Source organism: Lontra canadensis, unplaced genomic scaffold, assembly GCF_010015895.1.
Source record: "Lontra canadensis isolate GAN:19392208 unplaced genomic scaffold, GSC_riverotter_1.0 scaffold2, whole genome shotgun sequence".
Taxonomy (NCBI): Eukaryota; Metazoa; Chordata; class Mammalia; order Carnivora; family Mustelidae; genus Lontra; species Lontra canadensis.
Window position 1 is genome coordinate 5,400,380 of NW_022630996.1, and position 21,866 is coordinate 5,422,245.

General features: G+C 41.3%; 1 protein-coding gene across 2 annotated transcripts in view; it reads right to left on the bottom strand.

The window, feature by feature from the left end:
- Positions 1-21,866, bottom strand: part of MGAM (maltase-glucoamylase) — a 67,551-nt gene that overhangs the window by 19,923 nt on the left and 25,762 nt on the right. For both annotated transcript variants that reach the window (XM_032867280.1, XM_032867291.1), the window contains exons 18-33: positions 21,647-21,731; positions 20,846-20,902; positions 20,196-20,320; positions 17,302-17,390; positions 16,583-16,632; positions 15,847-16,014; positions 12,872-13,024; positions 12,328-12,528; positions 10,406-10,560; positions 9,270-9,438; positions 8,910-9,006; positions 7,967-8,079; positions 6,839-6,964; positions 5,716-5,844; positions 5,350-5,460; positions 4,981-5,043 (exon numbers count right to left, since the gene is read on the bottom strand). In XM_032867280.1, coding sequence (XP_032723171.1) covers positions 4,981-5,043; positions 5,350-5,460; positions 5,716-5,844; positions 6,839-6,964; positions 7,967-8,079; positions 8,910-9,006; positions 9,270-9,438; positions 10,406-10,560; positions 12,328-12,528; positions 12,872-13,024; positions 15,847-16,014; positions 16,583-16,632; positions 17,302-17,390; positions 20,196-20,320; positions 20,846-20,902; positions 21,647-21,731 — 1,891 coding nt within the window. The remainder of the gene's footprint in view (positions 1-4,980; positions 5,044-5,349; positions 5,461-5,715; positions 5,845-6,838; positions 6,965-7,966; positions 8,080-8,909; positions 9,007-9,269; positions 9,439-10,405; positions 10,561-12,327; positions 12,529-12,871; positions 13,025-15,846; positions 16,015-16,582; positions 16,633-17,301; positions 17,391-20,195; positions 20,321-20,845; positions 20,903-21,646; positions 21,732-21,866) is intronic.

A 21,866-nucleotide genomic window follows, 5' to 3' on the forward strand; every position in this document is an offset into this window, starting at 1 on the left:
GTTTGAGGAGTTCTTTATAGATCCTGGATATCAATCTTTTGTCTGTACTGTCATAGCAGCAATGGCCACGGTTGCCAAACTGTGGAAAGAACCAAGATGCCCTTCAACAGACGAATGGATAAGGAAGATGTGGTCCATATACACTATGGAGTATTATGCCTCCATCAGAAAGGATGAATACTCAACTTTTGTAGCAACATGGACGGGACTGGAAGAGATTATGCTGAGTGAAATAAGTCAAGCAGAGAGAGTCAATTATCATATGGTTTCACTTATTTGTGGAGCATAACAAATAACAAGGAGGACATGGGGAGTTAGGAGAAGGGAGTTGGGGGAAATTGGAAGGGAAGGTGAACAATGAGAGATTATGTACCCTGAAAAACAATCTGAAGGGTTTGAAGAGATGGGGGGATGGGAGGTTGGGGGAACCAGGTGGTGGGTATTAGAGAGGGCACGTATTGCATGGAGCACTGGGTGTGGTACAAAAACAATGAATACTGTTATGTTGAAAATAAATTTTAAAAAATGATTAAAAAAAATTTCCATACATCCCACGCTGCTTGTAATGGTACTTCATGGTCCTTTCTATGTCCCAGCAAATAGGTTCCTCTGTGTTCCTCAGTGCATTTTAAGAGTTAAAGAGTTAAGTAATGCTACTGGTGGGAGGAGAGGGTCCTGGGGGAGGGGGGTAAGGAGGAAGGGGGACAACAGAAAGAGGGTTTGGTTTAGGAACCCTCCTGTTCTTATATATAATAGACAAAAGGCAAGTAAGAACCCATATGTCTAGATAAAAGGCAAAAAAAATCACACAAAGAAGAAAACAGAAATGAAACAAAATGCAGGGATCCAGCTCACAGTGAAGTGAGGGGCGGTGAACAACATCACTGAGAATCTCTTGAAAGGGATGGCTTTTTGCTAGAAAATAGAGGTAGAAACATGGAACCAAAAGAAGAGAACCTTGCTAGAAAATAGAGGTAGAAACATGGAACCAAAAGAAGAGAACCTTAGAAACATGGTGTAGAGGAGGGAGATGGAGTATTAGGGTAAACAGAGTCAGTACCAGCCATGCCTGAGTCACAACTGAATCCCATACGGGATACAAGTAAGAAACTTGACCAATTCTAATTCATTAGTCTCACTGAAAAGTGCTCTGATGATTTACGCAAGAAATACATGCTTTGCCATTCTCCAAGGTGTTGGCTCTGCCTCACTACCATCTCTATTCAGCTCCAGCCTTGCAACTTCTGTCGTCACTCCCCTTGATCTCAACTTGTGATGGACCCATCTGCATGTTTGGTCATAGGATCACTTTCACAACCCACTATGCATGTGCTAGCAAAATTCAGTTCGTAGCCCCCAACCCTAGACTTCCTGAATTCAATCTGAGCTTCAGACTCAGCAATCTGCTTTCCACAGGCTGCCTACTGTTTGCTTGTTTGTTTGTTTGCTTTATACTACCCACAGCCAGGCCAGACCTGGATATCTGTAGCTTTGTCCCCACCAGCATCATGAAGTGGGTCTTATTAATATAAGTAGTCATAATTATTCTACCTACTGAGAATCTTTTACATGCTATCAAATACATATCATGACTTTATTAGGGTGCCTTCATTAGAATCTCTAATAAAAAACACAACTGGCATTTGGGGCAGGAGAATTCTTCAGGGAACATCCCCCACAATCAGAACTCTGAGCATCCCTAGTCACTGTCCATTAAATGCCATCTGGTGCTCCCCTGTAATAATCAAAACTGTCCCACAGATTTCCAAATGCCCTCAATGGCTTACGAATTGTAGGGGAGCCAACCTCTTCATTACTGAAGTGGTCCCTTTCCCAGTATGATTTAAAAATCATGATACTAGCAAAAAAAAAAAAAAAAAAAAAGATACATAGACCAATGACACAGAATAGAAAATCCAGAAAGAAATCTACACATGTACCATCAACTAATCTTTGGCAAACATGTCAAGAGCACACAGTGGGGAAACAACAGTCTCCTCAATAAACAGTCCTAGGAAAACCGGATATCCACATGTAAAGGAATGAAACTGAACCCTTCTCTTAGAGCATTCACAAAAAAATTTTCAACCTGAATTAAAGACTTAATTTTTTTTAATTTCTTTTTATTTATTTATTTTTTTTTTAAGTAGGCTCCACACCCAGCATGGAGCCCAGTGTGGGGCTTGAACTCATGACCCTGAGATCAAGACCTGAGCTGAGATCAGGAGTCAGATGCTTAAATGACTGAGCCACTCAGGTGCCCCAAGACTTAATTATAAGACCAGAAACTGTGAGACTTCTAGAAGAAAAAAGGGGAAAAGCTCCTTGACATTGGTCTTGGCAATGATTCTTGGGGAGACTCTGACACCGCAAGCACAAGCAACAAATGCAAAAATAAACAAGTGGGACTATATGGAAAAATAAAAAGCTCCTGCATGGCAAATAATCAATGAAATGAAAAGGCCACCTAGGAAATGGGAGAAAATACTTGAAAACCCTGTATCTGAGACAAGAGATTAACTTCCAAAGTATATAAAGAATTTATACAATTCAATAGCAAAAAAAAGATTAAAAAGTTGACAAAGGACCAGAATAGATATATTCCTAAAGAAAACATATAGATGGCCAACAGGTACAAGAAAAGGTACTCAGCATCCCTAATCATCAGGGAAATGCAAATCAAAACCACAATGAGATATCACCTTCTACCTATTAGGATAGCTTTTACCAAAAAGACAAGAGATAACAACTGTTCATGAAGACATGCACAAAAAGACATGCACCTTGTGCACTATTGGTGGTAATTTAAGTTTGTATAGTCATGTGGAAAATAATATGAAGGCTCCTCAAAAAATTAAACATGGAATTACCAGGTGATCTAGTAATCCCACTTCTGGGTATATATCCTGAATAAAATGAAAGAAATATCTAAAGAGACATTTGCACTCTCATGTTCATTGCAGCATCATTCCCAACAGCCAAGATGTGGAAAAAATCCAAGCATCTGTCAGTGGGTGAATGGGTAAAGAAGATATGGCATACATATATACACACAATGAAATATTATTCAGCCATGATAAAGAAGGAAACCCTGCCATTTGCCACAGCATACCTAAACTTAGAGGACATTATGCTAAATGAAAAACCTGTACAGAGAAAAATAAATACTGTATGATCTCACTTATATGTGGAATCTTAAAAAAAAAGTTTGAGCTCATAGAAACAGACAGCAGCATGGTGTCTACCAGGGGTAATGGAGTGGGGGAAATGAGGAGATGCTGGCCTAAGGGTATAAGCTTTTATTTTTAAGATGAGTAAGTTCTGGAGATCTAATGTATAGCCTGGTGACTACAGTTAAAAATACTGTCTTGTATACATAAAAGTTGCTATGATTGTAGATCCTAAGTGTTCCTTTTTTTTAAGATCTTATTTATTTCAGAGATATGGAGAGATCACAAGCAGGGGGAGTGGCAGAGGGAGAGAAGCAGGCTCCCCATTGAGCAGGGAGCCTGATGCAGTGCTAGATTCCCAGGACCCTGGGATCATGACCTGAGCTGAAGGCAGATGCTTAACAACTGAGCCACCTAGGTGCCCTATCTTAAGTATTCTCACTACACACTAACAAATAGTAAATATATGAGATGATGGATGTGTTAATTAACCTGATTATGGTAATCATTTCATGATACATATATGTATTCAATCACCACACAAATACATACAATTTTGTCAGTAATACTTCAATTGTATTAGAGGAAAAAATACTAAAAAAGAAAATGAATGAGCAAGTGAATGAATGAGTGTTAAGTTCAAGGCGACCCTGAACTTCTCTAGCCTGGCAGACTACTGTGTCCATATGGTCTCTCTGGACCAGCAAATTTCAAATAGTTTCCTATGAGAAGCAACAGAGAGAAGAGGAAGCTAGGTCCTCTCCCTTGAATCCTTATATAAGATCCATTACAAGTAAGAACTTATTCCCCAGAGAGAGCAAGTTTTAACATAAGGATGGAAGCTGGGAGGTAAGAGAGAAGTTGAGAAACCAAGGAAGGATGGGGGATTTATTTTTATATATTTTTAAAAGATTTACTTAATTATTTTAGAGAGAGAGAGCACTTAAGGGGCAGGAAGAACAGCGGGAAAGGCAGAGAGGAAGAGAAGCAGACTCTGAGCTGAGCACAGAGCCAGATGAGGGGCTTGATTTCCAGACACTGAGATCATGACCTGAGCCAAAACCAAGAGTTAGACACTTAACCAACTGTACCACCCAGGTTCCCCAGGATGGAGGATTTGTAATAGTGAAGATGGAGAAGCTTGTCCATGGAAAACAGACATACAGAGAAAAAGATTCCATCATTCAAGACAGGGTTTGGAGACTATGTTCAAAACGGATACTCAAGGGATGCCTGGGTGGCTCAGTCAGTTAAGTGTCTGCCTTCAGCTCGGGTCATGATCCCAGGGTCCCAGGACTGAGCCCCGCATTGGGCTCTCCGCTCAGCAGGAACCTGTTTCTTCTTCTCTCACTGCCCCTCCCCCTGCTCCTGTGCTCTCTCTCTCTCTCTTTCTCTTTCTGTCTCTCTCTCAAATAAATAAAAATAAAAATCTTTAAAAAGGATACTCAGGAACAACAATAAAAACAACAACAAATACACTCATTCTAGGCAAACAGTATTTCTTGGGAGGTAGAAATTTCATGGGCCCTTGATTTCAAATCCAAGGCTGCCAGATTCCATCACTTGGTCACCTAAAACTCCAGAGCGTAATCTAAGCTCTCTGAATCCTAGTTATGCTGAAGATAATAATCTCTGCCTCCCAACTGGGAGTAAAATATTACATGTAAAGTGATTCACACAGATGGACACACAGGACATAATCCCTCAGTGTATTCCTGAGGGCACATACATGGGGAAATCCACTATCCTGAGAGTGGCCGCCCCTTCCCAGCAGCCCAGACTTCACCCATGTCCACAAAGGGCCCTTTACCTCCACTTGAGTCTCCCAGTCTAGAGACCCATTTATAACAACATCAGGGAAATCAGGCCACACCTGTGGAGAGAAAAATGTTCAAAAGCAATGCACTAGATAATTGATCTCATATAGCACTTCCTCAGAAACTATAAACCATGGTCATAGGTGGTAATACCTTGATTTTGATCTAGAAAAGTAGATCCCACAAGGCACCCGCATACATATATTTTCTAAAAATTCCTTAACTGTGTTGACAAATATTGATGGACAAAATGAGAACTTCTGAGCTCTAAACCGAAACAGAAAAGAGCCCAAAACAACATGCACAAACACGCTGTCACCCACCCCAGGCTGGGGATTAGTGAATCACTGCACTGGTCATACCTTTCCCCAGACAATGCCTCCACCATTGGGAGCTTTGATGAAGACATCATTTTCCATACCCCGAGTGAATGCAGGATAGGGCTGTGTCTCATTACCAGAAATAGCTGGGTCCTGAAATCAAAGCACAGACTAGGTAGAAGTCCAAATCCAGAGAACAACTTGGGACAGAAAAAAGAACTCTTCAAACAGAAAGGCACCAGCTCCCACCTGAACCATAATGTTTCTGTGAATCCTGGGAAATACACCTTTCTTTCTGAACCTCAACTTCTCCACTCATGACATGGAAGGAAACACAAAAGAAAGCTTCCTCCACCAAAGCCCATTCACTCTCTCTAACAAACTCCACCCATTCATAGAGGGACTAACCAGAATGAGGATGACCCGCATCCCATCATCCTTCATGCGATTAATCAGGGCTGGAAATCCCAGGAACTTGGGGCTGAGGGTGAAGTCCAGCTGCCGCTCCATGTAGTCGATATCCGAGTACTGCACGTCCTGGGGGGAGCACAGGAGAAAAGTGAGTGGCTCCTGCTTGGAAAAGGCCAGGTTCCAGATGAGAACAAGCTTCTACTAACCATTGGTGAATTTCATAAGGCTTCCTTTTGACTTATTCTAACCTCAGGTATCAGGTATTAGATTCTGGGAAATTTTCAAATTTTCAGTAGTAAGATAGAAGAAAAAAAACTAAATCGGCAAAAATAGGATGATAATGCCTATCTATCTGCCAAGACTGTTGGGAGGATAAATGAAAAGAGAGGATAAGAAAGTGCTTTGTGAAAGGCCAGTAGGAGTGACTGTGGTTACCTTGCCAAAGAGGCTGCCCCTGGGATCGGTGGTTCACTTTCAGAGAAAAGAACATAATGTAAACTCCCCAGCACTAATATAATTGGATGGATGGAAAATCTACCTTTTACTTAAAAAAAAAAAAAAGCACCTGTGATTGCTTTAGAGTATCCAATCCTGGAGGTTATCAGACATAGCTTTCTTTTTAAAAATGAAATACTGAATACCATGCTTACCATTAATAGCAACAATTGTAAATAATAGAAAAATATATTGAATAAAATTTAATATGTAAGAAGTTCAGTGGATTAATTCTCGATTCTTGGACCCCTCTTCCCCTTAAGAGAAGGACAGAATTTGTTTCCATAATTTATTTCATCAGGAAACTGATAACCAAGATCCCTATCTTCAACTTTAGCTCAAAGCTAAAGGAACACTATGCCAGTCAAGTTTTGGAAGTGAGGTTATATCTGCACCTATGGTGATCTGACTAAATTTGGGTCATTCTCTTTTCAATTAAGCAAAACTACTGTTTGGGCAACCTTTTATTCTTAAGATACCAAAGGTGTTTTTGACCAAATGTTTTAAAGTCATATAGTTATAGGAACTGCCCCTCCCCCCATTCAAGTCAAGCTAATCCAGATACAGAGAAGACTAGTATCAGCCATGAGGTACCAGAGCCAATCCACCCATATGAAGAACATACATAAGGGATCTGGGCAGCCACCATCTCATCATACAAGCTGGCAATCTCAGAGTCATTCTGGTATCCATAGCGACACAGTTGAAACCCCAAGGACCAATAAGGAACCATCACTGGCCGACCGATCAGCTAGAAAATAAACAGAAAATTCAGTCCTTAAAAAGGAGACTCGGGATTAAAATTGTTGACATATTATTAAGAACATCTTTCTGGCATCCCATCTTAGATAATCAAGAAATTCAAAAATGGAGAGAAACTGAGAGGATGTAGAGCCACTGGGATACCTTGGAGAAAGCTTTCTGCTAGACTTTACTTACTTCCCTAAGAACTTTGGAAAATCTGATTTTACTCTGAATTTTGGAAAATCTTATTTTACTCTGATTCCTAGTGGCAGTCGAGCTTACTGGTTCAGAACTCAGAATCTAGAGGCAAAATGCCTGGCCTACCATATAGGCTGTAAACTCTGCTGGCTATGTAGCCCTGTGCATAAGTTAAAAACCTCTTGTTCATCAGTTCCTTCACTTGTAAACTGGGGATAATAATAGTATTTGCTTCATTAGTGTTCTTTGTAAGGACTGAATGAGTTCATATATGTAAAATGATCAGTGACACATGGTAAGTTATTATAAGTGTTTGTTACTGCTGCCAAAGTAACTGTCATGACCACGATGACCACCATCACTACCAGAACCAACACCATCACCACATCACCACCCTCTGCCCCACATGCCCCACCTCTACTACCACCTTCATCATATCCACCATCACCTGTACTACCACCTCCACCATTTCAATCACCACCTGCACCACCTCCACCACCTCCACCATGACCATCTCTAGCACCATGATCTCCTCCACTACCACATCCACCACCATCACCACCTCCACCACTACCATCGCCACTGCCAACACCACCACTGGCACCATACTACTTCTGCTCCTCTGCAGTGCTTTGAGAGGCTGCAAATTTAACGGTTATTGGGATACATTTTTTTGCTCTTCATTTTATAGTCTATCTTCCAGAAGGATCAACAATTCCAGGTATCATCTGAGAGTTATGCTAATCAAGGTGGATTGGGTACTCAGAACCTACTGTATGAGTAGTTGATAATCAGTTTAATGTCCTCCTACCTCAGTATACTGTTGAGTGACAAGCTCTGGAGTTGGCCCCAAGAACACATAAAAGTCCAGAATTCCTCCTATGGTGCGGTATGTCAAGGCAGGAAGGGGCTGGAAGGTCACATCTGAAAATATAGGAAAACACCACTCAAGCTGGAAACCTTCAAGGTGAGGAATAACCCCTCAAATTCTTACCCTTTCCTTCTCCCTAGGCCTCTTTATTATGGAGTATTAAGAGAAAGTATTTTTACTATACTTGCATCAAATTGAAGAAGTTAAATGAAAGTCTACGGGGTGCTACCCCTGGAATTTTTGCCCTCTGTCATTCTGTTTTTTTAAAGTTATTACACACCTTTTATTTTAGAATAGTTTAAGACTTAGAAGAAGTTGCAAATATGTACTACAGTTCCTTTGTACACTTTACCCAGCTTCCCTCAATGACCACATCTTATGTAACTGTTGTACATTGTCAAAACCAGGAAACTGACATTCACATGAAACTATTAAGTCAGGGATAGACCTGATTCTGATTTGACCAGTTTTTACATGCATGCTTTCCACCCACCCCATTTTTCCACCCTCTTTCCAATACACCATATAAACTTTCTTCACACCCTCATACCCCTAGAGTGAGCACTCCTAACCATAGTTTCACCATTAATTCAAATTAAAAAGATGGCTCCCACTGGCTGACCCCCAGGATATTTGGGACTCACTTGTTCTTTCTATCCCTTCTTATATCCCTTCTTATATGTTTGCCAAATAAGAGTTAACTCTTGTTACCACATGTTACTAAACTGAAATAAACAGAAAGGCTATACAGGAAATGAAATATAAAAACAAAAACACTGTCCGCAAGATAATAATTTTGACTTCAGGGCAGCTAGTTCGAGCACATTGTTACTCAAAAATGACTGGTTCACAGAAACAAAGGAAGATGCTGGCATCGTCTTACCCATGGCATTGCTGTTTAGCAGGAGTACCCCATGGGCACTGCCATCCTCCTCCAGTGCCATGTAGTAGGGGTGGACACCATAGGAATTCTTCTTGTACTGGGAGAGTCATGGGGGGAAAGTGGTAAGAGGTTAAAAGACATTGTGGCCGAGAAAGAAACTCCACAAAAAAAATGATTGACAAGGTATCATTTTCTCTGTGCAATGAACTAAATACATAAAAAACAAAGGAGACTGAGCACTGACCCACTCATCTAAATGTGGAAATGTGGCCATCTAAAGTGAATCTGGGAAGATGAAGCATGGAGTGTACATAGTGCATAAAAAGAAGTAGACACAGGTCCCAGATGCTCTGTCCTTACCCCCGGGGGCTGGTCTCTGGAGAACATTCCCCATGTGTGCCAGTTCAAGTCTCTCCGAAAGGCTGTGTGCTCAGTTTCCCCAAAGCCATAGATGTACTGGGAGGGAAGGCGAGTGGAGATGCGGATGAACATGTCATTGAAGGTAAAACCAAGGAGCTGAGAGTCCCAACTGCAACACAAAAGGGTGTATTTGGAAAAGAAATGGGTGATCCTGTTGGCTTCAAGCAGCTGACTTTTCAAGGACAACAGAACTCTTGATTACTTCTCCCACCCAGAGCCCTGTTAATCTTTCCAAAAAACCACAAAGTCTATTTGATTAAAATAATCTTTGCTGCACCTGCTACCAGCCCAGGAGTTAGCCTTCATTCTTCTGGTTTCCTCTCTCACTGCCTCCCTTCAGTTCTGTTTCCTGGATGCCAAATCCAATCACTTTTCACATCTCGGGTGCTACCGCTCCACACCAGCCCGGGGTGCCACTCTTGGTCCTCTCTACTGTCCCTTCGCTACTTAACATCCACAGCCATCCGGCTACAGTGTGCTCCAACCACAACAAGCATTTCCCCCTCAATCTGGCAAGTATGCTTCTGTTTCATGGCCTGCGCACTTCTTATTCCATCTGTCTGGAATGTCCTCTCCCCTCCCCCAAATCTCCACATGGGTGGATCCTTCTCATCTAAGTACTATTTCAAATGTCACCTTCTCTGAGACACCTACTCTGACCCCAGTATCAAAAGCAGTAAACTCCCCATAACTCTTTATCACCCTGTTCTTTTTCCTACATAGCAGTTGTCACTATCTAAACTTCCTTATTTATATTTTAACTTATGTTATCTTTGTTATTGATCATGAAATTTTGTCGTGAGAAGAGAGACCTCATCTTCTAAAACTACCTAATATAGAGATAATATATACTAACCACCCCATAAACACTGGTTGAATGAATCCCTAATACATTAAGTATCTCAGTAATTAGTGCCAGGGACTAAAGATTTCCCATAAAAAAGGCCCCAAAGGAATAATGTATTCATAAATCTGGAGATGGATAGTGTGATGTTTTGAGCCAGGATATCTCCAAGGACAATGGACCTGGCAGTGCAGGGAACCATGAATTTCAAATGAGACTAGAAGCCACCTACATTACAGTGTCTGTATTCTTCCGGCGAATTTCAATCCCAAATGGATTCTTCTTAATAAGGACATTGTAGAGTTGACTCTCAGAGGTGCTGGAAGGAACTGTGGGTATGTTGAGAGGAACCGGGACTTCATACCGTTTATTGTTGGGATCATAAATCTAGGGTGAGCACAAAGAAAACTAGGAAAATATAGTACTCTAGAAACCTATATACCTTACCAGAAACTTGTATCCTTGACACAGAGTGTGAATGCTATATTTCTTTGTCTCCATTAAACTCATGATACCAGGGATTTGGTTATTATGTCAAAGAACAATGTTAGACTTAACATTTTGACCTGAGCCTGTCATCTCATTTTTAAGGCCCCTATTACAGTAACACATCTGCTTTGATATTATTGATATCTTTGAAAATCAGTACGATATCAGTTTGGTAGATATAAATATATTATTTATTTGTCTGTGGTTGTATGTGAATATCTGAAAACTTCTCTGAATTGAAAAAAAGTAAAAAAATATGAACTCTATTTGAAAATAATCATAGATGTCCTTGCAGCAAATGGCATCTAAACTGATTCACCAAGTACATACTCTACCCCTGCCCAACACTATAGACACTAGACACACTAAATCAGATAATACACTCTTGCTGTTTTTAAGAAATTCACATGCTAATGTGAAGTAAAAGAGATGCCCACAATATCTGGGTGATGATATGCTCATGTACAGCTATGTGGGAGTGTTGTGAGATTATAAAGAAGAAAATGCCCAACACAGCTTCTAGAAGACTGAGGTGATGCCATGGGCAAAATACAGGCTATATTAAAACCTTTGCAGCTGTTAACCCAGCACAACAAGGAGATAAAGTCATTCCTGGTAGAGAAATAAATGCAAAGGCCCAGAGTATTAAAGCTGGGTCAGAAAGAGGCAAAAACTGGGGGGAGAGCTACTGTTTGATCAGGAGGTAGAGGAGGAAAGGGTTGAAGCGGGAAATGCAAGCAAGTTCATTTAGTTCAAACTCACTAGGTGCCTACCACAGGTCAGCACTATGGTGAGGAGAGGAATATCAAAGAGCATCTTCCCTGCATTAGAAGATGTAAAAGGAGTCAGTCTAGGTTGATAGCAGGTTGTGATGAAAGTTTTGGGCAATGTTCAATGTCTTTCATTTACTCTCTCATTAAACATCTGAGTGTTAACTGTCTATCAGGCTCAGTGTCAGATTTCAGAAACATAAAGATGAATGGACTAATTCCTGTCTTTGAGAAACTTTCAAGTTATTAGAGAAATAGACATAAGAATAGGCTGTCACTAATCCTTAGATGTCATTAAATCATAGGAAAGAAAGAGATCACTACACTCTCGTGGCTATTTCTCAGCTATCCCAAATTCAGTATCCCAAACTGAACCCATCATCTTATTCTGCCCAAGCCCAAACCTGTCCAATGTTCCGATTTCAGGTAATGTCACTGTCACCCACATAGAGACACATGCCAGAAACATGGCAATCATTCTCGATGCCTCCCTCTCCCTCATTGCCAACTTGCAGTCATCACCAGATCCTGTGATTCTACCTTCTCAATTCTCCCACCATCCTCCTCCTTTCTTATACCTGGTCTACACTTGGTCACCCATAAGGACACCCTAACCGGTAGCCTCCTGGCTGGCCTCTCCTTTTTCACTCTTGTCCTGCCAACTATTTTCCTTAAAGCAGACACAGTGATCTTTTCAAGTGCACATCAGAATGGGCAGCACTGGTTCATCAGTGGTCTTTCAGTGCCCCCAGGGTTAATGATCTATATACTTCGGCATGGTTAGCTCAGAGGAGCAAACTTATTTTAGGGTTCTGTGACCTCAACTAGCAAAAAGTAATGGAATTGCCAAGTGCCCAGTGGGCACTTGATACATATGAGTACTGCAGACACATACCTTAAACTGTAGCATGTCATTCTTATGATAGGTCACATGCAGACGGAGGGAGGTCACAGGTACTGAGGGCAGAGCGGAGGCATAGAGAGAAGACTTTAAAGACAGGGTCGCAGTGGCTCCATGTGAGTGGTACTGAACATCACTGACAGAGTATAGATCATTGACAAAATAACAAAACGGGACTCCTGGAGAAGTGGTTACCTGGAAAGAAAAGCTAAGGTCAGCTCAGCATGCAACCCTAGAATTATCAAATACAAAGGGCTAGAAAAGGCCATTTACAGGGAGATAAAGCCAGACCATTACTCACTTCTTTATATATGCTTTGGTAGGGACATCACTTTAAATTCCTGGTCTCCTTGCAAAGTATTTGTGGGGGGGAAAATCCCACTCCTATCCCTATATCCAGATACAGACTCAGGTTCCTTTAGAAGTCCTGCCTTTCTATGGGTTTTAAGGAGTGACATAGGTACTGATGCTATGCTCATGAAAGTCTAGGTTGAGTGTCAAGGATTTTGATGCACGCTAGTGTTGTCAGTACGGTTACCTCCCAGGCACAGCCACGGGCAGAACAGTTTTCTGCAGAAGCACCGCTCTCATCAGGGAAACAGTCTATTTTTTCTGCATCCTTTATCTTCAAGGCCCACTCCACCGTGTATGCTTCTCCCAGGATAAGATCAATTCCCCTGATCAGAGCAACCTGTAGGGATGGGCAAGTGACAAGGAAATTTACCCCCAGGACAAAGTCCTTGCAAGATATGAAACCTCTTCTAGAAAAAGGAATAGAAACCAGAGAAGATTCAACAATCCAAGTGGCACTCCACTGGCACTTCTAGGAGGAAAGTTCCCCTCCATGGAAGGAGGGGAAGAACGAAAATGCAAATGTGCCAACTCTATCAGAATCTCATACACCACATTTGGAAGAGAATTAAGCCAAATAAAATCTGTGACCACCCATTGTCTTTCTTTCCCTGATTCCCCTTCCTCTTCCTTACTTGGACAAAAGACCTTCCTCTGTTTTCCCTTGTAGCATAACACACATGAGCTCACGGGGCCATCCAAAATCAAGCTTGTGTTCTTGCCTTCCATTCCCTAGCCCACTATCCTGTCTTGGTCTGGAGTGGTGGCAAGAACACGGAGTAAGAACATGTGGCTTGGGTTCTCAACTCCATTCCACTAGGGAAACTTAGCCAAATCATTTTGATTCTTTGGGTCTCAGTTTCATCAACTGCAAAAGTGGGGAGTTGGCAAAAATCATTACATTTCTTTCCATTTCTAACATCCCAATTTCTTCATTTCTCTAAGACCAAAGCCTCAAAACCTGAAACCTTGCTTCTTTGTGTCTCACTAATTAAAATATTTAATATTTTCTGTGTATTTTCATCTCTTCTTTAATTAGCAATTTCCATAGTGCAGGTTCTCATTTGCCCAGAGTTACAAAATCACACTCTAAGGATAATCACCCCTTTTCCAGGCTTTTCTCAGTCTAAATTCACCTTAAAATTCCCTGTTTTACAAATCTCACTCTCAAAGCAATGCTTTCATTCAAGGGTTCATAGGACACACTTGAAGAATCAGATCTCACTTTGGCATCTACGATCCTCTAAAACCTGACCACAAACTCTTTGTCCAAACTGATCTCCTCCCTATTCTAGTTATAGAATACTCACAGACCAATGTCAAGCTAGTCTCAACCCTTAGATTGTCTTACTCTGATATCTCAACCTTGCATACTTTATTTCTAGACAAATGCTCTTTCCAGGAAAATGGTATCCTTTTGTGGAATGTCCTGCTAGTTGCCTGCCTTATATAAAAGTTCCCTTCTGACTATTTCAGCTTAGAATATTAAAGTTCATAATTAAGAACTTAATTTTTAATCTGTGTAACATAGCTACAGCCCTTAATAGGCAAGTGCAAGTCCACTGGGAGTTGCTGGCCCAGTCTTCATTTTGATTTAGGGGACTTCCCTGCACCTTTTCTTTCTGCCTCCTCTTTTATTCTGTAGTAATAGGGCCACAGCAACTGGTATTAAGCTGTCACTTCCAGTTAACCCTGACAACCCTGAGCCATTGAACCAATGCTGGCAACCGACCACTTTCTAAACTTGTTATTGCATGAAGAAGAAAATCCCAATTTGTTCAAAGTCCCATTTTGCTCCATTTCCTATCACTTGTTAGCTGAATGAATATCTATCCAATAACACCCTCACTCAAAGTCCAGCTCAAACCCAGACTTCTTTGCTCAGCTGTGCCATTAGACTTTGAACATTAAATTAGGTATAAAGTCAGTAAATATTTCCTCTATGTTGTTTGGACTGTCTGGCCCCTTCCTGGTAGATTTCTGTGTATAAATTGTGTTTCCCCACCACCCAAATTCAAGCACCAACAATTCTTTCACTCTTATATTAATTAATATAACAAATATTTATTGAGTTTTTTTAAATATATGCCCCTTTCAAATGGCTTGCACTTTGCAGCGCACATAACTAACCATGCGATGCAGTTGTCCTTTGAACAACATGGGTTTGAACTGCATGGGCCACTTACACACATGTTTGGTTTGTTTTTTTCAATTAAATACAGTACAGAACTGCAAATGCTTTCTCTTCCTAATGATTCTCCTGATAACATTTTCTTTTCTTTAGCTTGCTTTAAGTAAGATTAGAGTACAGAATTCTTATGATACATAAAATATGTGTTAATTGACAGTTTACCCATAAGGCTTTTGGTCAGTAGTAGGCTATTAGTAGTTAAGATCTGGGGAATCAGAAGTTACTTACAGATTGTTGACAGCATGGGGGAGGGGGGTTTAGTGTCCCTAATGCTGTTCAAGGGTCAACTGTGCTTTATTTCTAACTCTATAATATAGGTATCCTCAGCGTATGTTGTAAGGCAAAATGGCCAATGTCATCAATACATCATTATAGGGGAATGTCAGATGTACTTATTTTCTCCAAATTTGGAAGATCTCTCACAAACATGCTGAGCCACAACCCCCAGTCCCAGATCATCTGGAGGGCCTGAACTGAGGAGGATGGGGGAAAGGATTCCTCAAATGCTAAGATACCAGGGGAACAGATTACAACTTGCTCAGGAGCATCAGGTATCATTGCAACGGATGAAAAATTATTTTTTATCACTATCTAACCAATGAGTAGCCATTAGCTAAGCTGATCAGAGTCTTTGACTTGAAATTTTTTTTACAATGTATGTGTAGGAGAGAAAAATCTATGTATCTGAACACAGTAAAAAAAAAAAATACACTTCAAATTTTTAATTATAGGGATCCCACCTCCCACTTTGCCTTTCTAGCTTCAGCCTTCTTATTCCAGCTTCTCAGCAGCTCCCTGATCCATTCTAGCTCTGGCTTAACCCTTGCTTTTTTCTCTCCTAACCCTCTGACTTCCCCACCCCAGACCTCAGAGTGTGCCCTGGTCCTTCAGGAACCCTTGTGACTTTGGCAAGAAGGAACACAATAAGCTATAAATTCTTGATAAACTATCTCAACGAAATGGATTTTTACCTGTAGGTTAGAATCATAAGTGACATTAGGAGAAATCTGACTTGGGACACCATTGTGTTTCACAATAACATTGGTAGGTTCCTGGGTCCCAAGAATTTTAATCTCTTTAAATACTAAATTATTGGGGTCTTTGTACGTTGACTGCAAAATCTTCACATCCAAGTGGTTCTGCAAAACAGTTAAACACAAAGGTCTGATGATTGGTTGTCAAGTCACTCAAATATTCTATCCTAGACCAGATACCCAAAACTGCTTCAAATGCCTCTTAGCTGTCTCTACTAACATGTGCTCAAGGAGTACAAACTTTTTTTTAATACTCCCTGAGTGAAAAAGAGGGAGAGAAACACACACAGAGAATTTGTTTTAAAAGGCTGACTACTTTGATTTAACCATATCATTGTCTCTAAATTTTTACTAACATGGATGATTCAATTATTAGGAGTTAAGTCATAAATTGAAATGTCCCCATCTAAGCACCGGGTGATCTATGGAAGTGCTGAATAACTATATTGTGCACCTCAAACTAATATAACACTGCATGTTAACTAACTGGAATTAAAATAAAAACAAATAATAATAAAAACAAAGTTCTTTTATCTTCCAAAAGAAACCAGCAACATGCTCATTACAGTCATAAAGGCGTATGAAGCCATAAATGTAATTTCACACATACACAACACACATGAGCTGTCAGAGAAAAGCCCACACCTAAGAATCATAAAAATGTGCTACTTACTTGGGTGGCAGAAAACTCACAAAAGAGATAAACTTGATTGGCCACAGTATCTGAAAGTGCGAGAAAGGTGAGTCAGCCTCTGCCCTGCCCACTACTGAAGAACCCATCACCCCTGGGCTGTGCTGAAAGCTTCATCTTGAGAATGATAAGATTATAGACAGAGTCTCCAAGGCCACGCCACTGTTTTCCCTTTTTCTTCCTACCTTACTTTTGAAATGATTCCCTTCCAAGTGCTTCCAAGGCATATGCCTCAAGTGAATCTATTGCCTAAGCCTGGGCCCCGAGAGTTGTTAGTATACTGGAGCCAGAAGAATACACAAAGAAGCATATCTGGATACAGGGTCACGAGAAGCGCACGCTCTCACCCTGCCTCGCTGCCATGGTGTGTGTTTCCTATCACTGACTTTTGTGAGCGAGTATTTGGGGGGAAGAGATCTACAGTGAAGGCAGGAACAGTCTCGAAAACATCGTTTTCAGATGCCTGTTGACAATAAAATGAGATCCAGTATGTATTGCCTGTCTGAGGGGAGCATGCTAAGAGGTAGAAATGTGTTTTCCCTCCATCTGTGGTCCATCTACCACTAACCATGAACAGTGCAATGCACATGAAAATTTTCCTCTTGAGTGAATAGCGCTGCTGTGCCTGGTGAGATTTCCTCCACTGGCTGGTTGACCAGTGGGAGTAACTCACAGACGCAGGTTGTCGTGACAGTGCTCACCTTTAGTTTCCCCATCATCCCAGAAAAGTTCGCCTTTTGCTTCTTTGTTATCATCTAAAGCAATGATAAGACCGAGAGGGTTCCGGCGGCTGTGGGAAACAAGGTTTAGGAAGGAGAGAAACACTTACGACTCAAAGAACTTTGCCAAATGAAAATGAGCTGGGAATGTTGCCATCAGCTTTCTTTCCCTTTCTTTTCTTTTTTCCTTTTTTTTTTTTTTTTTTTTTTTTTTGCACCCCGACCAAAATCAGTTTAAGAGAAAGAGAGAGAACACACAAGCAGGAGGGGCAGAGGGGGAGAGAGTGAGAAGTGAGAGTGAGAATGCCAAACAGACTCCCTCCTGAACACTGGCCCCAACAGGGCGCTCGACCCCACAACCCTGAGATCACAACCTAAGCCGAAACCAAGAGTTGGATGCTTCACCAAGACACCACCCAGGCGCCCCTGCTATCAGATTCCAAATGGGAAAGGTTACTAGCAGCAGATGGCTTGGCTTTTCTCCAGGCACAAAAACAAAACAACAGGCTCATCTTTCTCCAGAATCAGTAACGTCACAGGAGACAGAAATACTGCAAACATTAGCAATAAACATCTATGTAAGAAGCAAGAATTTTAGTGTCAGAATCATCGCAATTGCTATTATAAAGGTTGCTGAAGCAACTATTACTTAGAATACAGACTATTAGAAGAGAAAGACAGTCCACACAATAATTGGTTCAGCCTAATTTTAGAGTTTGTGCAGGGGACGTTTTAACTGTGGTTGGGGGGATATATTTCCTGACAAAGAAAGTGACTCCATTTTGACTCAGAAAGCAATAAAATACAATAAAGCCCATCTATTTAATAGCAATTTTCCTAATTGGATTATTTATTATTAATTCATTTAGAGAGGAATATAAAACACAATAGTTTTCTGCTTTATAATTTAAAATATGAAACACAAAACATGGCTCAAAAAGGTGGTAAGTACATGGGTGGAGAGAAAGAGAGAAAGAGCCATTTCACATGGAATCTCTCCTTGTATCACCACTCCCCAGACCCCCTCCCAGTTTCCTGTTCCCATTGGTCCATCACTAACCTCACACTTTCTGTTCTTTCCCAGGTCAGCCCTCCACTGTGCCCTATGCAAGGCAGGTTCTGTTATCAATCAAATCACCTGCTTTCTCTTTTAACACACATGTATTAAGTAGCTCTTGTTTTTTAGCAAGTCTACGAAATACAAAGATGAATAGATCACAACTCTATTGAGGAGCTTAAATCTTATGACAAGGATTAAACATGTTCACTGCATACTCAAGGCAGAAAGTAGAGTGACACAAAAGTCAAAAGACTTACAGGAAGTCTAGAATGGCACTTCCAGCAGTGTGGCTGACTAAATATTCTGGGGGACACCAGGCACCCTGAAAGACCCACCCAACACATGATCCTTAAATGCTGCTTCAGATGACCTCAAGTTGACAGCAGTCCTGACTTGCAACTGAAGAAAAGAGGCAAATCCTCTCTGAAGGAATTAGACTCATGTTTGGATCCTTAAGATCATTACACTTGAAAAACAAAAACGTTACTAAACACACCAGGTAGTAAGCCAGCATGAAGGAAAGTTGGCAAAAACAATGAACGATAATTTGGACTTTCCAAAGGATTTTAGACAATAGAATTTTCTCAACTAAGGCACAAAATAATATTGAACAGTATACAAAGGAAGCATTAAAAAAAAAAGTTTGGAGTGGCATCACTCCCTCTGCAGGAAGAATTAAGGAAGCTTTCTTGCAAATGAAATCTTTAATTTGGAAAGTCATTAAGAATGCACCAGGCAAAGGATGTTGGAGAGGCTAATAAGTACAGAAGCCCAAATGTTGTCCAATAGATGGATATGTCTGGGCACATCCAGCTTTGGGGCATGGCTGGTCTATAGGAGTGCACTCAGATGTCTCCAGAGGCATAGTTAACTTGCAACCAGATTGTGATTGGCCTGAACACCCTACTCATGAAAGAATCTGGACTCCACACAGCAGAGCAACTAGGAACAAAAAAATCTTCATTTTGGAAAGATAATTTTGGTATCAGTTCACCCTGAAGCTGAACAATTAGATACAAAGAAAACATTTGGTGTTAGATGTAGAATTTTGCCTCATTATCATAAGAAGTCTGCAATATGAAAAATTAAGGTAGTAAGGAAAGTTTAGAAGAAAAAAAAAGATTTCTAACCTCCAAAGAACTCCCAGTCTATTAAAAATAGGACTTTCAGAGACATGTAGAAATGTGTACGTCTTTAGTACAGATGGAGTCTAGAATTTCAGAATTGAAGAGTCATAAAGGAGAAATCAGTGATATGAAGGAGATTTGAAGTGAGCAAGTAATTTTTGTATGCTGTTCTGTATCACAGGAAAGAAATGGCTCACTGGGAAGAAAGGAATGGGAAATCGAGATTATAGGGGAATGGAAAGTGGACTCCCTGTCCCTAGAAGTAGAATGAATGAGTCAAGAGCACAGCACAATGGATGAATGATCTGGCCAAGCAGGTAGGGTGATCAACAGTCCCCGTTTGCCTGGAACTGAGAGTTTTCCCAAGACATGAAACTTTCAGTGCTAAAATTAAACTGGTTCTGGGAAAACCAGGAAGGAAGACCATCCCAGCAGCCAGTGTGCTTTGAGGAGAAATGCAGGAGGTTTAAGTAAGGACAGGGATTAAGTTCTTTCAAAATCCATTTTATAAATCACAACTTCCTCAGAAAGGACCGACAAAAATGCAAGGGTCACGCACACCCCAGCCCCCTTCCTCCCTACACACCATGGAAAGCTTCAGCATTTTCTGCATGGGCAACATATGGGGATGGAAATGACCAGCTTTGTCAGCAGCCTCCCCCTAGAAGGGAACTCCCGCCACGCTCTACCTGGCCACGGTGGTGGTGGCTGGCTGTTGTGTGGGGAAGATGTGGCCTCCACGAAGGTGAAGTCCGATTTTGTCTCCAGGAAGTTCCATCTCCACGCTTTGCTTCCTCCATCTCACTCGGGCCCCCTTCAGGCAGACACATGTCAAGCACCTTGGCAGGATGGCACATTCCCACCCCCGTCATACCCATGGGCTGAGCTATCCACAGCTCTCTCATTTTTCCACCAAGCTGACTTAGTGTCTAGTCAGACAATCAAATGAGAGGAAGGAAACAAATTAAGAACAGGTTTTTGCCATCACTTGGGAGTTTGGGGGAGTGTTTACGTCATGCCAAGGCTATCTGACATATATTAGATGAACTGATAGTTTTAAACAAGCTAGCTGACTGCTGACCCAGCTGAATTTCTCCATTGGACCCTCCAATATTTACCCTTATCTCACTCTTGAATAAAGTGTATAAGTTTTTTGTTTTTTTCAGATCTCTTCATGACTAACATGAAGTGTCTTAGGCTCACTTTATCCACTGTGCTACAAAATGACAGAAAACAGCACAGAAACACTCTTCAGGGTGTGGACAGATCTTCCTCTATCCAGGGAGTCATCTTATCTATGCAGCTGTGGTCTTGAGGAGTTTAAGTCAAAGCTACTTACAGTCTCGTAATCGTACCAGACAGCATCAGGCATATATGCCATCACTTTCTCCGCACCCTGAAATTAAAACAAAATATTGTTCTTTGTGACCCAGCCTCGGAAGGGGATAAGATGGATTTCTTAGCACTCCCAAGGGAGTTTCTTAACCATATACTGAAAGAACATAAGTGGCCTTTCTTTTCTCTGTTATCAAATCATGCCTTCCTTCTAATAGGAATAATAGAAGCAATAATTTCCCACAAGGGAAAATCCCAGTGGAATCACATTAGGAATAATAATAATATTGAAATACATGTTGTGGTAAAAATTCCAGCTTTACATGAACTCATGTAATCCTCTCACCTGTCTCTGGTGGCAGGTACTCTCATGATCTCACCTTTCCAGCTGAGGCACTTGCCCCAGGCCACATGGTGCTAAGAGGCAGAGGCAACAATCACACCCTGATTCCATCCAACCTTAAAGACAGTGCTGGGCCCCTGCTCCATTCTGCCTCTACCTCATAGAGCAAGTAGGATCTACTAGGAGACTCTGATGATGAATAGGACCATTCCCAAACCCAGAGCCACCAGAAGATGCTTCTACAATTATTGGGAACTTGGTTAGAAAAAAAAAAAAAACTCGTATGTAACCCATCTCCAACTTCCCCAAACCTCAGCACACTGTCCTCAGTGCCAGCTCAGGCGTGGAGGCTGGACTCAGGCTTGGGATAAAGAGAAGATAAATGGGTCTAGGAATAGAAGAGTTTGGAGGGTATCAGAAATAGAAGCAGAGACCCTCCGGGTGCCTCTATGGGACACTTACCTCATCCAGAACCGGAGTGATGAGGAGCCCAGGGCCCCATAAAAACTGCTGGTGCACATCCCACGTACTGCTGTCCCCATAGAACCTGGAGACAGAGAGACATTCACTGAGATCTGGGCCAATGCTTCCTGACAACTCTCCCCCCAGCTGTCTAAAACATGCAGGCCACCTGTCTGTGGTAACCCCCTGGATTATTCTGGGACACCTGCTCAAGTCCTGC